Raw genomic sequence first — 16,932 nt, forward strand, 5'->3', positions numbered from 1 at the left:
GACCTTGCACTCACGCTTTCTGTCCACACACACAATATGTATTAAGTTGATGGTGGTATGGTGTGTTTCCCAATGGACACGCAATTTTTTAGTAAACTCTAAAGACGTTTTTGCTTTTGCTGTACTAACCTATCCATTACAATAATTGAACATTTGACATATCAATTTTTCACTTTTCAGGTAATGTTGTTTTTGGTGAACCAATCACAGCTAGTTTGGGCACAGAGGGAACACACTACTGGAGCAAGAACTGGGCTAAAGCTGCTGCCTTTGTGACATCACCACCTCTGAGCCCTGATCCCACTACCCCTGACTACATCAATGCCCTTTTGGCAAGGTAAGAGAAGATATTGCTAGTACCATAAACAGGTGTTTGCAGTGCATGTCTGCCCCTTACACTCTGCCAAATCTTCACATTTAGCAGTGTATAAGGACCAAATACTTTCTGGCTTAATTAAATAGGGAAGGTGATAATTTGACTTGGGGAGTGATAAAATGGTTGGGAGGGGGGATGTGATGCCATGGCTGGGGGGTTGTTGGAAGGCCGGAACCATTAATCGGGCCGGAACCATTAATCGGGCCGTGGTGAGTGGTTGTTTTGGTTCAGTGCAAATTGTACACCTAAGTGCAGTGTTGGTAAATTGGCTCTATCTTACTAGGAACAAACTTTCTAAATCTGTTCTTGGAAATAAGAGACCTTTTTGAAACAAAGTGTGTGTGTGTGTGTGTATATGTATATGTATGTGTGTGTGTATATATATATATATATATATATATATATATATATATATATATATATATATATATATATATATATATATATATATTACATATTATATTGTTTTAAAGTTAATGTGGTTAGTGGGTTAAATGTAATTACTTTGGTCTCTGGTGCAAACAAAAACTACATTGCACAATCCCATTTGCAATAAAAAAAAAAACAGACTGTCACACAGTTCCTCTGAGAATAGCCTATGATGTACTGTTTGACTGTAGACATTTGATATGGTTTTAGCATTTGTTGGGAATACTACACAGCTGCAGGAATTGCTCTGTGCTGCAGAAATGTTGTGAATGCAAACATGTTATTGTTACTCTCTACTGCCACCTAGTGGTTGTATGTATTTATTGTTGCCAACATAACTAGCAATGTAACGTTGTAGTAAGCAGACTGTAGTAAATTAGCAGGAACCTGCATTCCACAGTCAAAATCTTGTGCTAAGTGTTATAAAATCACAGCTCACTTTACACACCGTGATCACATGGCCTCCTAGTGAATCAACAGGGTGTAGTCTCATGAGTATTGGATTGCTCCCAAAAGAGGTCTTGTCTTCTTCACCAAGACCTGAATTAATCAACTGCACACTCATGAATGTTGATTCAGCCCACAAGATGACTGTATGAGCAACAGGTCCATATTAAATATTATTTAACATTGCAATCTATTTGTTGCAAAAATACATATCCCATGTACAGGCTATTAGGAACATTTTAATTGGAAAAAAATGCAGGTGACCCAGCCCAAGGTAGTCAGCTATGGGAGCAGCCCGGGGGGCATATGCCCTCCAGCCCAGCCTGCCCCTGCCCATATATATTGTTTGACAGGCCTTTTCTTTGGCATCTTAGTAGCTGATCTTTACAACCTCTCCATGTCACTGTAACAAGTCACTGATTTGCCTTTTCAATACACAACAATGTTACGTCATACCTCCCCTTTTGTTAGCTATGGAAAACATTGTATATTAGCAATGCCATATGTAACAGTCATCGTACAGCAACTGGCGAACACGTTCAGTTAAAAGTAAAAATTGACCGTGTTATCTATATAGTGTTTGTTAATAACTGATAATTCTTCAGGTTTTATAGATGTGTGCTGTCTTTACAGTGGTGATCTTCAAGTGTCTGGCAGTGCCCACACTACATTCAGCACTGCACAGAAGGCGATTGGAAAGGATAACTTCACCCTAATTCCGGAGGGAACAAATGGAATTGAAGAAAGAATGTCCGTCATCTGGGACAAAGCAGTGGTAAGAAACGAAGAATGCACATAGCGCACAGTATCCCTGTATCCTACCCCACCACCTCATCACACTTTCTCTTTTCTCCAAATGCCTGGTATATTATTGGACCATCATGTTGTGCATGTATAAATGGGAGATGGAGTGTGCTTCAACAAAATGGGGAAAAAAGTGATATCTTGCTTTTATTTAGGCTACCGGCAAAATGGACGAAAACCAGTTTGTTGCTGTAACCAGTACCAACGCTGCCAAAATCTTCAACCTCTACCCCAGGAAAGGGAGAATAGCAGTGGGGTCAGACAGTGACCTGGTCATCTGGGATCCCGATGCAGTGAAAATTGTTTCTGCTAAAAGTCATCATTCTGTAAGTTGCATGGGGCGCAGTGACGGTCATGTTCTCAAAGATTTTAATAGAAGTGTAGTTTTCTATAACGTAGAGCAATGTATATGAGCGAAAGCAGTGATAATTTAGAGCATCATTAATGTATTGGCCCGTATGAAAGCTAGGCACCAATGATCTAATCGGATGACAATATGCCTTGAATTTGTCCAGCAGTCAAGAAGCCAACAATTACTGAGCCAGATAATAGACGTGAATAAGCCAACACCTCATTATTGTATAATATTGTTGTATGATATAATGAGCAGAAGATAGAAATCCAAAATCTTGTGTTTTTAGTCTTTTTTTTTTTTTTTCTCCGTTTCTAGTTTTCAGATCAAACCAGTAGATGCGATAAAAATAGTTATAGAAAATAAATAAACAACAACTTAGAGATCCTGGACATTTCTAAAATGTATATAGAAGTAGAATATCTTTTGTTTAAATCTGAATATTTTAAGAAGTCTTATCCTCAATGTTCTTACCGAAATTCACTTTGTTTTATGACTATCTGATGTTTAGGTATGCTAATTTGTTGTTGCTGAGTACTGATATTTTGCTTCTGCTATCTTATGGTGAACCTGATGGCTCAATAAATGAACCCAAGGTGGTGACAGCAACAAGTAGATTATGTAGGTTGTTTGCAAAAGTATTAATCTGAAGTTCACGCAAGGTATTCAAAACAGTATAAGTGATGGAAATGATTGTAGTAACCCCATGTAGGTGCACAGTGGATTATGTTCATTATATGGGTGTTCTGAAGCTGTTAACCATCTCTAAAATGTCAGGGTCACCTGGATGTATTGTAATAGTCAAACCTGTTGCTTAACTGATCAAAATATCCTTATAATAATGCACTTAGTCGCTGGTTCAACAACTTTGACTCATTGCAGCAAAATGTAGGACAAGTGGGTTTTGTGTCCTTAGAAATGATTGGACACCTCATTGTGTGCAGCTCTGACATAAGACGCGGTGCTGTGTGTTCTAGGCTGCAGAGTACAACATCTTTGAAGGCATGGAGCTACAGGGAGCGCCACTTGTGGTCATCTGCCAAGGCAAAATCATGATGGAGGATGGTACCCTTCATGTGACCCAGGGAACAGGACGCTTTATCCAGTGTACTCCTTTCCCTGACTACGTGTACAAGCGAATCAAAGCCAGGACTAAGGTGAGGCTCCTATTAGAAAGCAGGAAAACATGGGTGAAAGACTATAAAATACAATGGGGACAATAATATTAGCAGTTCACCAAGTAGTTTTGTGGCTGGTATAAAAGTAAAGGCAAAACCTTTTTTATGTCTTAAACTACTGTAGAGTTAGGGATACTTTATAAAATATAATTGTAAAGCAAAACTAGATCTCCAAAACAGATTGCTTGTAACGGAAAAAAAATAATTATATATATATATATATATATATATATATATATATATATATATATATATATATGTGTGTGTATATATTTTATAACACGTGTTTATGTAAAGGTTTTGAAATGTATTTTATTTCTAAACTATATGAAACAATGTTCCCTTTTGCTACCATAGGTAAAAATATCTTAGATCACACTGCAACAACACTATTCTAAGTAGATGTATGTATACATATTGATCAATGCTAATCTGTAAAAAATTATGGTCAAAATAAATAAGACATATATCAGCCTTGTATGGAAAATAAAAATCTAACTCTAATCTAATCTAGCCAAGATTGATACATTATAATGGATTGTATATAACCTAATTAAAAGGAATGCATGATAACATTGTATAGAACCGTATCACTTAATATATACAAATACAGCTGCTGTTCTTGTATTTGGCCAATCAACTCCTCATCTATTACAGAAAACCAGAATAAACATGTAAAACTGCTCTTGGAGCTGATACCTATCAATAAAATTAACAGTGACACAGATATTGGAATTTGCTGGTCTTGTGGATCATTTATAGATTTCTCTAATGGGACTTTGATTTAATCAGGGCTGGACTGGGACTAAAAAATCAGTCCTGGCATTTAAAGTACACAGGCCCACCTCCGTTCCAGCAGGAAAGAAACTGTGCGCCGAAAAGGGGCGTGGCCACATTGTGTTGTGGGTGTGGCCAACATGAGGCATTGATACATACATTATAATAAAACATTACATTTATGACGCCCTCCCAGCCACATCACACCATTTCCCTAGGCACATTATGACACTCCCATCCCACTGTACTTATCTATGCTTCTGGTGCTGCTGACATCCATAAGGGTGGGAACTTCCTGTAGAGCGAGCAGGGAAGCTCTTTCTCTCACGAGATTACCAAATCTTGTGATACTTAGAGCTCCTCGGCTTGCTCTGCAGTCTGTGTCCTGTCCGGGAACTGGGAGCAGGGCTGCCAAGAGGAATTCAGGGCCCCGGTACAACAAATTCATGGGGCCCCCCTCATAGTTGAGTATGGTAAAAAAAAAAAAGGGTGTGATCATGCATTTGGGGGCGTGGCAAATGTGCCATTGGGGCGTGGCTAACACATCAAAATCACTAGGCTCTCAATTCGCCCAAGCGTCACATATGTCCAAGCACTCCTGACTTTCAGGACATCTAGCACCAAAGTGTAGTATAGAAAAAATGCAGTGTGTACACAAAGAGTTCAGTCTTGGCCTCCACCTTACATTGGGCACAACACTCAACAAAAATTAACATTGTCCTTACTAGAATCACAACATTTCACATACTGTCCTGCTCTCTCCTACCTGTTCTTCTCACTTTCACCACCTGTGGCTGCATGTTTCTTTAGTTGCGGCTTGTCTGGATCCTGGAATGCTGGGGGCCCTATTTGAAAAAAATAGCTACATTTAGATAATTCCAAACAACCCTGGCGTTAAATCAATACCATCCACGATTAATAATTAGGCCTTCCTCCAGCTCCAATATTACAATAATGTGCCCCTTCATCATCGCCATGCCTTATGATCACACTGCGCCCTCCATGCTGCTTTTGCCCCCTTCATCTGGCTCTCCTTCATCACACTATACTATGCTGCTCCTCCCCCTTTTTCAGTTCCACTGTGCCATGCCTCCCCCCCTTTTTAACCCCACTGTGCCATGCTGCCCACCATTTTTTAACCCCACTGTGCCATGCTGACCCCTGTTTTTTAACCCCACTGTGCCATGCTGACCCGTTTTTTAACCCCTGTGCCCCACTAATTTTTTAACCCCTCTGTCATGCCACCTTCCCGTTTTTTAACCCCTTTGTGCCCCCTCATTTTTTAACCCCTCTGTCATGCTGCCCGCCCCTTTTTAACCCCTCTATGCCCCCCTCATTTTTTATCCCCTCTATCATGCTGCCCCCCCGTCTTTTAACCCCTCTGTCATGCTGCTCCCCCCCCCCGTTTTTTAACCCCTATGTGCCCCCCACTCATTTTTTAACCCCTGTCATGCTGCCTCCCGGTTTTTTAATCCCTCTGTGCCCCCCCTTATTTTTTAACCCCTCTGTCATGCTGCCCCCCGCCCCCCCCGTTTTCTAAACCCTCTGTGCACCCCCTCATTTTTTAACCCCTTTGTCATGCTGCCCCCCCCCCTCATGTTCCTCCCTTCACTTACCTTTTCTCCTTTCTTGGTCTTCTCTGCTGCTCTGTGCTCCATTGCTCCAGACTGACTGAATGCTGGGCATGACATGATGACATCACACCCGGCATTCAGACAGTCTTAATGGAACACAGAGCAGCAAATAGGAGGGATGCCGGCGCCGTGATGAGGTGAGTATGTTTGTTTGTTTTTTTTGTAAACTATCCTGCTCCCCCCACCAACGACCGAGGCCCCCCCCCCCCCCCCCCCCCATCAAAAAAAGAATGAAAAAAAAAGTTTTGAAAAAAACAAAATCAGCAGCGCAAGGGCCCGGGCCGGGCCCCCTGACATGCCCGGGTAATTAGTAACCGCTCCCGCCCCCCCTCTCGGCGGCCCTGAACTGGGAGCAGCTATCAGTTCCCTTCCCCTAACCAGAGGTGGATTAAGGCCCAAGGTATTTAAGACAGCAGGGCCCCTATTATGTTACATGGTTATCATTTTAGACCAATACAAAGGCACTACTGTTAGGTGCACGTAGCTCTGCCTCACAAGCTGTACATTGTGAAGCGGACATACCTCCCAACTGTCCTTGCAGTCAGACCAAAGCCTGACTAAGTGAGACAGTCACCCAAATTCAGGACTGCTTCACCAGATTCAGGACAGTTGGCAGACTGTCCTGCTCTCTCCTACCTGTCTTGGTCACTTTCACCACTTGTAGCAGCTGGTTTCTTTAGCTCAGTTCCTTCTTGTCTGGATCCTGGAATATTGGATGCTCTATTTCGGGAAAAAAAATGGGTACATGAGATTTAGAAAACTCTAACCAGCCCCGGTGTTAAAACAATAGCATTCATATTTTATAATTAGGCCTCCCTCCAGTCCCCACAATAATAATATTCACATTTAATAAGTAGACCTAATTCCCTCCAACCATCCCCAACATTAAATTAAATAGCATTAAAGTTTAATAAATATAGCCATTTACCACAACCATCCCCGGCAATAAATAATTCATATTCACATTTATTAAATTGCCCGCCTCCCCAAAATCAGCCCCATATTCAATTGATAGCCATAAACCACCCCAGCGTTAAATTAAAGGTTCCTTCACCTCACCTTACATAATTATCTTCCACCTACACTCCACCATTAAATAGCCTACCTCCCACACTATATTAAGATCCTCCATTACATATTCTATTAAAATATAGCATGCGTGTGTGTGTGCGTGCAGTATTTTAATATAGCATGCGTGTGTGTGCGCAGTATTAAAATACTCCACGCACACACACGCACACTATATTAAAATACTGTGGACACACACACGCACACTATATGAACATGGCCACACGCACACTATATGAACATGGCCACACGCACACTATATGAACATGGCCACACGCACACTATATGAACATGGCCACACGCACACTATATGAACATGGCCACACGCACACTATATGAACATGGCCACACGCACACTATATGAACATGGCCACACGCACACTATATGAACATGGCCACACGCACACTATATGAACATGGCCACACGCACACTATATGAACATGGCCACACGCACACTATATGAACATGGCCACACGCACACTATAGGAACATGGCCACACGCACACTATAGGAACATGGCCACACGCACACTATATGAACATGGCCACACGCACACTATATGAACATGGCCACACGCACACTATATGAACACGGCCAAACACACACGCACACTGTATGAACATGGCCAAACATACATGCACACTATACGAACATGGCCACACGCACACTATACGAACATGGCCACACGCACACTATATGAACATAGCCACACGCACACTATATGAACATGGCCAAACACACACAAAATATTCTGGTTACTGTAGACTGTGGTTTGATGTTGGAAAGAGTTTCATGTTTCTGCCATGCATCCATAGTCCACTGTAATTCTGTAATCATGAATCATTGTTACTTTTTCCTGCCATAAAACAATTGCCTTTCTGAAGCTCTCATGACGACACCTGGTTTTTGAGAATATTTCTCCGTTACATAATAAGTGCCTCATAGGTATTGAAATATATATCTTCCTCCCTTTACAGAACCAATGCAATGCCTTAGAAGTGGTATACTATTATTTAAATTACCATACATGACATCGGTGGGAATTTTTTCTGTGTTGGGGCTACAGAGTAAAGCTGGGTACACACTACAGGATTTTCACCCGATTATTGTGCCAATCACACAATAAATGACTGTTCGGTCCGATATTGCATTAGTGTGCACACTCCCATGATCATGTTTCATCGTTCTGTTTCATTTGATTTTATAACCAGACTAAAAATCTCTATAAATGATGGAACGATGTTGGGCAAATTCTGCAGTATGTATGCACTCGCGGCCAGCGGTGTAGGCAGATCTCCATAGAGTTTACTGAGCCAAAATCTTTTCAGCCTATGGTTATGACAGGTAAATCGTGTAAGTGTGTACACATGAATCGGCATGCTGATTGGTATTTTCAGTCGTTGGGGAAAATCATTAATGATATCGCATCGGGAGAAATCTTCTGTACTGTGTACCCAGTTTGACTAAAATTAAAGACTAACCCCCATAGCTGTTTATGTAAGTCTCAAAGTATTAACTAGCTATATACTCATTCCCCTCCCTGGTGTGCTTTCCGTAGGTGGCAGTAATATCCTTGCAAAATTAATAATTTATAGGTGTTTGTGTTGGTTAAATGTCCACTTAAATATCCTGTGTCTGTCTTCCAGTTAATACATTGTGTTTGGTGCAATACTTATATCTTACGGCATGTAGAGACCACCGCTGAAGTTGCTTTCCTGCAAACACCACCCCAATCCCGCTTAGCTGGGTCTTCGTATCCTATATGCTAGTTACTGTATATCAGTTTCTTAGCTCTGCTTACTAGGTCTGCGTCATTGCGCACACACTGACCTGCTGCGGTCTTCGTTGACATAGCTCTCGGTGGTGCCTGAGCACTGCAGGGGGGCTGTCCGTCAGCTCTGCTCTCTCACTGTAGAGAGCGGGCCCCAGGGTAGGGGTCCCACTCGGGTTTTCCCTATTACCCCATTGGACCATTCAGAGCCATCTTTAAGCACATAAATCCTGGCATGAATTTTACATGTATGGCTAAAATACAAATGGTTCACATGCATTGTACATGGTCCATGGTAAAAACTGCAGATGTATATGTGAACTAATTGCAGTGCAGTCATGCAGCATTTGTAATTCATATCCGGACAGATTTGCTTGGCTAACATTAAATCCAGGACTACTTGATTTCTTTACATTCATAAGTTATGTCTCTGTAATAGAGAAATAAAGTAGCAGGGCTTACTATAATCCTACCTATAGTGAATTATTTATACCCCTGCTGCTTAGGGCCATGAATGTTTATGAAAGTCTGTTTTTCAGGTTTTCCTGCAGAATATTGTTCATGTATGAGAAATGCTTATAAATTAATGTATTAAAGTGCATTCATCTTTATGCTACTTCCTGGTCTTAGGCTGGGTACACACTACAGTGTTTTCAGCCGCTTATTGGGCCAATCAAATGATAAATGACCATTTGGCCCGATATCGCATTATGTGTGTACTTGGCAACCATGAAGGATTATCGCTCCATAGCACATCATGTCGTTTCATTTGATTTTTAACTGGACTAAAAATTTTGTTCAACGATGGAACAATGTTGTTCCAATTCTGCAGTGTGTATGCACTCATGATCAGGATATCCATAGAGTGAGCAGAGTCGCAATATTTTCAGTCAATGGTTACAACATGAAGAGAACAGATCTGAAGGTAAAACGTGTATAGTGTGTATGTATGAATTGGCATGCGGATCGGGACTTTTTTTTTTTTTTTTTTTACCATTGTTGTTGGTAAAAATCGGTACAGATGTTGCATTTGGAGAAATTTTCTGTAGTGTGTACCCAACCCTAATCTAACACAGGTACCTGGTCTTGGGCAAGCACAGATTAAAATCTTGCATGCTATTGAGTAAACATGTTTCTTCTATTTTTGTACTTTTTCAATTGATTTGCAAATGAGTAAAAGCAAACACATACTGTAGTGGTCATGAATACAATTAGTCTCTCTGACTGAACGGATTCAGTGTTACTGGGAGAGACATGGGACCCAATATAATAGATATCCTGTTGCTTAAGTACAGTCACTATGTTAGTAGGCCGGAGGAAAAACTGACAGTAACATCATTGTAGGGGCAGCAAAACAAAACTAAATATAGAACATTCTCAACATCTGTCTAGTATTAGCATTTTATGAAACACTACAGTTTTTTATAATGTTTAATGTACTCCATTTTAATGGCTGTGTTAAATTCCTAATTTTTGATACACTAGTATATCATTCATTCTATTTTCTCCAGAAAAAAAACATATTTTTATGTTTGATTACGGTCTGAGCACATTATTGTATTTAATCGCCATCTTCTGCTTGTCTATTTACCCTTTATTAGCCAATCAGATAATTAGAATGTTCAGAGTAGCAGAGGGATGTGCTGATCTTGGTGGAGGCGGTGGCCTGCCCAGTTGAGTGATTGGGTGTCACATGCAGCCCTGTCCTCACTAACAGAGTCATGATGTGAGGAGGGGAATGGAGGAAAGCAGTAAGCCACGGACTGAGTTTGTTATTGGGGACACCCCAAGAAAACTATTGGACACTATTTGAGGCCTTTACCCACAAGTTTTACACCTCTGGTCTAGATGGACTTCTGGAAACAACAATTTCTTATCATATATTTATTGAACCTCCTTATAGTAAAATGTATTGCATGTTAGATAATCCACTTCAATAAATGTTGAACATGATTATTTAATCCTCTGCAATACTTGATTTGAAGTTTTAAAGACACAAGTGTATTTTTTTGTATGGGATGACAAGCAAATAATTATTTTCTTTTGAGACCTTGTAATTATTTTCTAAATTGCTTTTTATTGATGATGCTTTACAGCCCATTGCCATTCACAACTACAGTTACTGTTGTATGTTACAGCCCTCTGCCATACACACCTACAGTATGTTACAGCCCTCTGCCATACACACCTACAATATGTTACAGCCCTCTGCCATACACACCTACAGTATGTTACAGCCCTCTGCCATACACACCTACAGTATGTTAAAGCCCTCTGCCATACACACCTACAGTATGTTACAGCCCTCTGCCATACACACCTACAGTATGTTACAGCCCTCTGCCATACACACCTACAGTATGTTACAGCCCTCTGCCATACACATCTACAGTATGTTACAGCCCTCTGCCATACACACCTACAGTATGTTACAGCCCTCTGCCATACACACCTACAGTATGTTACAGCCCTCTGCCATACACACCTACAGTATGTTACAGCCCACTGCCATACACACCTACAGTATGTTACAGCCCACTGCCATACACACCTACAGTATGTTACAGCTTTCTGCCATACACACCTACAGTATGTTACAGCCCTCTGCCATACACACCTGCAGTCACTATTGTATGTTACAGCCCACTGCCATACACACCTACAGTATGTTACAGCCCTCTGCCATACACACCTGCAGTCACTATTGTATGTTACAGCCCATTGCCATACACACCTGCAGTCACTATTGTATGTTACAGCCCATTGCTATACACACCTGCAGTCACTATTGTATGTTACAGCCCATTGCTATACACACCTGCAGTCACTATTGTATGTTACAGCCCACTGCTCTACACAGCTAAAGTCACTATTGTATGTTACAGCCCACTGCTCTACACAGCTAAAGTCACTATTGTATGTTACAGTTAGGGGCAGGCTGGGCTGGGGAGAGGGGGCATGTGCCCCCTTGGGCCGGTTTCATAGTGGTTAATCTTGGGCTGGGTCACTGGGCCACCTGCATTTTTTTTCACTTTAAAATGTTCCTAATAGACTGTTGAGTCGAGCCTTGCCCCCGGGCAAAAATTTGCCAGACCTCCCCTGGTTACAGCCTACTGTCATATGCAACTGTAGTAACTATTGTATGTTACAGAGCACTGCTTTACACAGCTACAGTCGTTGTTGTGTTTTCCAGCACATAGGAATATTCATTGTTCCTGTTTCTAAAACAAGTACTAATAATAATAATAATAAAAAATAATAATAATGCTCGCATCCAAGACTTCTCTCGCGCTGCCCCCCTCCACTGGAACCAGCTCCCCCGCTCCATCAGAACTTCCCCCAACCTGTCCAGCTTTAAACGGGCCTTAAAAACCCACCTCCTCCTTAAAGCCCTCCAGTCCCCCACCTAATTGACATCCTCCCAGTCTCCCCCTACCCCCCCTCCCACTCCTGCCATCCCTCCTGTCTCCCTCTTACCTCCCTCCTTTTCATTCTCCTCTTCCTCCCTCTCCGTCTCTGCCTCTGTTCTCCCCATTCCCTCCTCCTACCATTGCGTCTCTGTCCGTCCTACCCTCCCCTTAGATTGTACGCTCCTTCGAGCAGGGCCTCCTCTCCTTCTGTTCTCCACCACCTTAACTCTGCTCTTCAGCTCCTTGTCTCTTCCACGAGGTCCTCCTGCCCTTCTACCCCTCTGTCAACCCCACTTGGGGCTCTCACCTCTCCTCTAGCTGTACATTGAGCTTCGGAGTTACTGTGCTTTTTGTTAACTGTACCGTGCTGTCTCGCCCTGTATCGTGTTTCTGTCTGTCCATGTACGGCGCTACGGATAGCTAGTGGCGCCCTATAAATAAAAAATAATAATAATAGTGCTAAATCAAAAATGTAAATGTTTTCATTGTCTTTCCTCTAAACAGATTGCAGAGTTACATGCCGTACCTCGGGGTATGTACGATGGACCTGTCTTTGATTTGTCATCAACTCCTAAAGCTGGCACTCCTGCAGGCTCTGCTAAGGGTTCTCCAACCAGGCAATCTGCTCCAGTCCGAAACTTGCACCACTCTGCGTTCAGTCTAGGTGGTAAGTGTATAAGAAGCTTTGTTTTATAGAACATTTATAAAATAAGTTTGAACAGGGAATTTGCAATGAAAAGCTCCTGCTCCATGATTGTCTGTTCTGAACATTGAAGGATATCAAGGCAATTTTAATATTTGTGAGCATTTTTATTAGTATTTGTGTTTTATGATGTGACATAATCATGAGTGATGATATGTTATATGATATGTCATATACTCTGAGCGTCTGAGAGAGACATTCCCCCATCCACAAGATGAAACCTATGCCACATCCTGCTCTTCAGTTTTTAATGAAGTAGTTTGGTATATAGTTGAAGTTTATTTAAGCATTGTATTAGTTTTTGTTACAATTGTTGTTACAGTTCCTACAGCACCACAAAACATGAGTGTTGGTCTATGACTTACTGATGTTGTTAGTGCACTGTAATTATATAGAAAACTCCTGATCTTCGATTGCAAGCACTTAATAATACACTGATATTTGTATTACAGGAAACCAGGGAGATGAGAGCGGTGTTCGTTCTGCCAGCAGGAGAATTGTAGCGCCCCCCGGTGGACGCTCTAATATAACATCTCTCAGTTAAACGTCCAAAAGCGTGGGGAAAACCAAAATGGTACAATTGGTATTTCAGAGAGGTTCCCAAATAAATTAAAATTCAAACCAAGTTCAATCTAAGGATTTATTAAACTTCAGGCCTTATGTTTTACAAATGCTTTTTGCTACCTAGCTTTAAGAGTGTTGCTATTTTATTTCTCCATAATGACATAGCCTTACTTTTCAACCAGTGCATGCAGTTCAGTTGGTTGCAGTTTTAAGAGGGTGTCTGATAAGGTTACATTCTACTGTGGTTTTTATGATTTTTTTAAATGAGGCATTGAACACAGATACCTGGTGGATAAATACATTAGTTGTGAAATGTTTTGGATCTTCTGTCAACAAGCTTTTCTGTTTTTATACAAGAATTGCAATAAAATGGAGGTCCCACAGAATCGTCTGTTTTCTGTCTGTCTTTTCAGTGTCATATGATTAAGAGGGAAGAAGACATCCAGGGGCTGATGCAGAATGAGTACTATACCAGTTTACATAACGTAGCTTGCATGAAATCACTCTATGCGTGCCCAGATGACAGGGCGCACACACTGTGCCCTTGCAGATATGCCTGTTTCTGCAGTACACACCTGCTTGCACATGGATAGGCAGACGGGGGCATTCTAACATAGGCCAAATACAACAAGGGCGCAATCGCGAACAGATACAGACCCGGACAAAGACACTCATGCGCTTGAGAAAGTCTTATATGTGGGTGGCATGGGGCAGGTGCATATTTTGAATGATGATGATGGTCTCCATCACTAGGGATCCACTTGTGATTGGTTGTTTATGAGTGATCTGCTTATGCTAATTGGTGTTTTCTTAGTCGTACACCAAACAGGGAGTTGTTTCTGCGATATTAGAGAGGTTTCAGCAGTTTAATTGATGCCTAATTGTGAATGCATTTGTTGCAAATAAAATAAATGGTTAGAAACATGGGCACAAGTGGGACCTAAGTGTATGTGACATATGTGTGGTGTAAATTGGGGCAAATGCTACTGTTGCTGCCCAGCATGCGTTTTAAGATAGTTGCTGCTTTGCCTATGGTCTCAATAGACGGTTTTTTTAATGAATGCAAATTGCGCTTTCGATTTGGGGCGCAATTGCTGCCATCTCTGCATCAGCCCCTTATGTTTTAGGGTATATCATGCAAGACATGTGTTCTTAGATTTATGGGAATTTATGTCTTGGATTACGATGGTCATGCTACCATAAAAGAAAGTATTCATTTTAGAAATAATAAATCTATTTCTAATACCTTTATATGTCTTCAGGAAAGACCTTTCCATTGCCAATGACTGGGTTTCTACACCATGACCTATGCAGTACATAGGAGGTGAATGACGTAGAAGTGTGGTATGTGCTCTCGCATCATTCTAAGTTGCAGCCACTTAGAACTTGTGTGAGCTGGGAAGCACCAGTGTGGGTGACTGTTCCCTTTATGAATGCAAGTTGTTTTCTCTCCCACAAGACACAATTATTCTTTTATCAGTGCATTATTTTTTTATATAATGCAATGCAAAACCATTTGTAACAAGGGGCCAATACTTTTTATATATTCTGCATAGATCCCATTATCTGGAAAAACACCCCACAAACCATCTAAAGCTGAGCAAAGCTACTGACACCGATCTGGAAATACTGACAAATTGGCCATAAAGTATGGACCCAAATGAATCACAGAACCAGCCCAAACACTATTCTAGCAGCGCTTCATTGAATTCTTTCTATCTTATAGATGTATTTTTGAAGTTAGGGGCTCCAGAACAATACTCTAGGTGAGTATTGTATTATAGGTACCAGTGACCTATAATGTGCCAGTACAACCTCCCTCAACCTCATATTCACAACTCTTACTATGTAACCAAGTATTTAACTGACTTTTCCCCAAGTGTATGTACATCTCAGAATATATGTAGCTAAGCTCACTAATGGGTGACTATCAATCTAAATGTAGTTTTGGTTGTAACTATTGATTGAAACTAGTCCTTCAGTTTGCTGGCCAAGATGAGCCCATTGTTAGCCACTGAAGGGGAGATTTACTAAACCTTCTAAAAAGGAAAAGTGGAAGTGTTGCCCATTGCGACCATCCATATTCTAGCTATGATATTCTAGAACATAGTAAATGGTATCTAGAATCTGATTGGTTGCTATAGGCAACACATTCCCTTGTTTTTAGAAGGGAATCTAACCTTAAGAGTTCTTTAGGCCTATAGTAAACAATATTACAGACAATTGTGTCTCTCAATGCTCAACCACAGGACGGTATTATGGTAAATTTTACTATAGTGCACTGAGTACATCTCCACCCTTCCTGCAGTTCAGTCAATAACCACCTGTGGTTTCTGAGACCCTCCAAAGTAGGATTCTGTTTCTATTTAATGTCACCAAATGTAGCTTTACCTTGACCTCTTCCTCACAGAGCTTGCTCCAAGGCTCTCCTTATGCTGTGACTATTCCCGTCAAGAGGGACAGATGGCCACTACATGTAGGGTTTTATATTCTCTCCCATCAGCACTTGCAGCTCGAGGCTGATGGGATATATAGTTTTTCACTTTGCAGCTTATCACAGCATGTTATGTGAAGTCATCGGGGGAGACAGAACCCATTCTGGAAGCCACACAATGTGGCTAAATGCCTTTGAGATGAATCCTAAACTCCTAACAGTTTGATTTTTTTTTATTTATTGATTTTACTAGTTTTTTATTTATTTCATGTCTATTCCACATGTACCTGTTAGTAACTTACTCTATACCCTAACTGTTGTCCATATCTATTATCTAAGTTACTATCTCATCCATTACAAGTGACTCCAACCCTGTACATTCTGCTAACTATTGATATATCCCTACTCCACAACACCTTTCCCCTTATTGTCACATCTCCTGCACACTACACACTCTAATATCCCATCCTCTCTACTTTACACACCTTTCAACACCTATTCCCCTCCACTACCACACGCCTACCTTTCCCCACCTACATACGCATTGGACACATTCACCGCTCACAATCCCCTGCCCCATACCCCCTTCTGGTAACTTGACCCCCTTTTCCCCCCAATCACACCTATATACCTTAGAGTAATAACAAACTGCACTCTTTCCACTATACCTTCAGTTTTATATTTGTGCTGATTCCATTACTCAGGTTACTACTTCTGGCTCTCCATACCAGGAACCACCTATTTCACCTCAGCCCACTCATCCACCATCTACGGACCACAAGTGCATCTCCATATCCAACATCTACAGACCACAGCTCCTGTACAACAAAACCACAACAATCTAACACAAGCAGCGCTCCACCGCTATAGACAGATAAATCCTTGGGGCTGCCTAATAATCATCCTAATACAGTGTTTCCCAAACCCAGTCCTCAGGGCCCCCTAACGGTGCAGGTTTTCCAGGTCACAGGTGAAATAATTATA

At 41.3% G+C, this 16,932-nt stretch overlaps 1 protein-coding gene across 2 annotated transcripts in view; it reads left to right on the forward strand.

Annotated features, from left to right (window-relative positions):
- DPYSL3 (dihydropyrimidinase like 3) overlaps positions 1 to 13,900 on the forward strand; it is a 164,692-nt gene extending 150,792 nt beyond the window's left edge. For both annotated transcript variants that reach the window (XM_075209652.1, XM_075209653.1), the window contains exons 9-14: positions 181 to 337; positions 1,886 to 2,027; positions 2,212 to 2,382; positions 3,386 to 3,565; positions 12,752 to 12,914; positions 13,403 to 13,900. In XM_075209652.1, coding sequence (XP_075065753.1) covers positions 181 to 337; positions 1,886 to 2,027; positions 2,212 to 2,382; positions 3,386 to 3,565; positions 12,752 to 12,914; positions 13,403 to 13,494 — 905 coding nt within the window. In that variant the 3' untranslated portion in view covers positions 13,495 to 13,900. The remainder of the gene's footprint in view (positions 1 to 180; positions 338 to 1,885; positions 2,028 to 2,211; positions 2,383 to 3,385; positions 3,566 to 12,751; positions 12,915 to 13,402) is intronic.
- Positions 13,901 to 16,932: the final 3,032 nt, after the last annotated feature.

The sequence above is a fragment of the Mixophyes fleayi genome, chromosome 4 (assembly GCF_038048845.1).
Source record: "Mixophyes fleayi isolate aMixFle1 chromosome 4, aMixFle1.hap1, whole genome shotgun sequence".
Lineage (NCBI taxonomy): Eukaryota > Metazoa > Chordata > Amphibia > Anura > Limnodynastidae > Mixophyes > Mixophyes fleayi.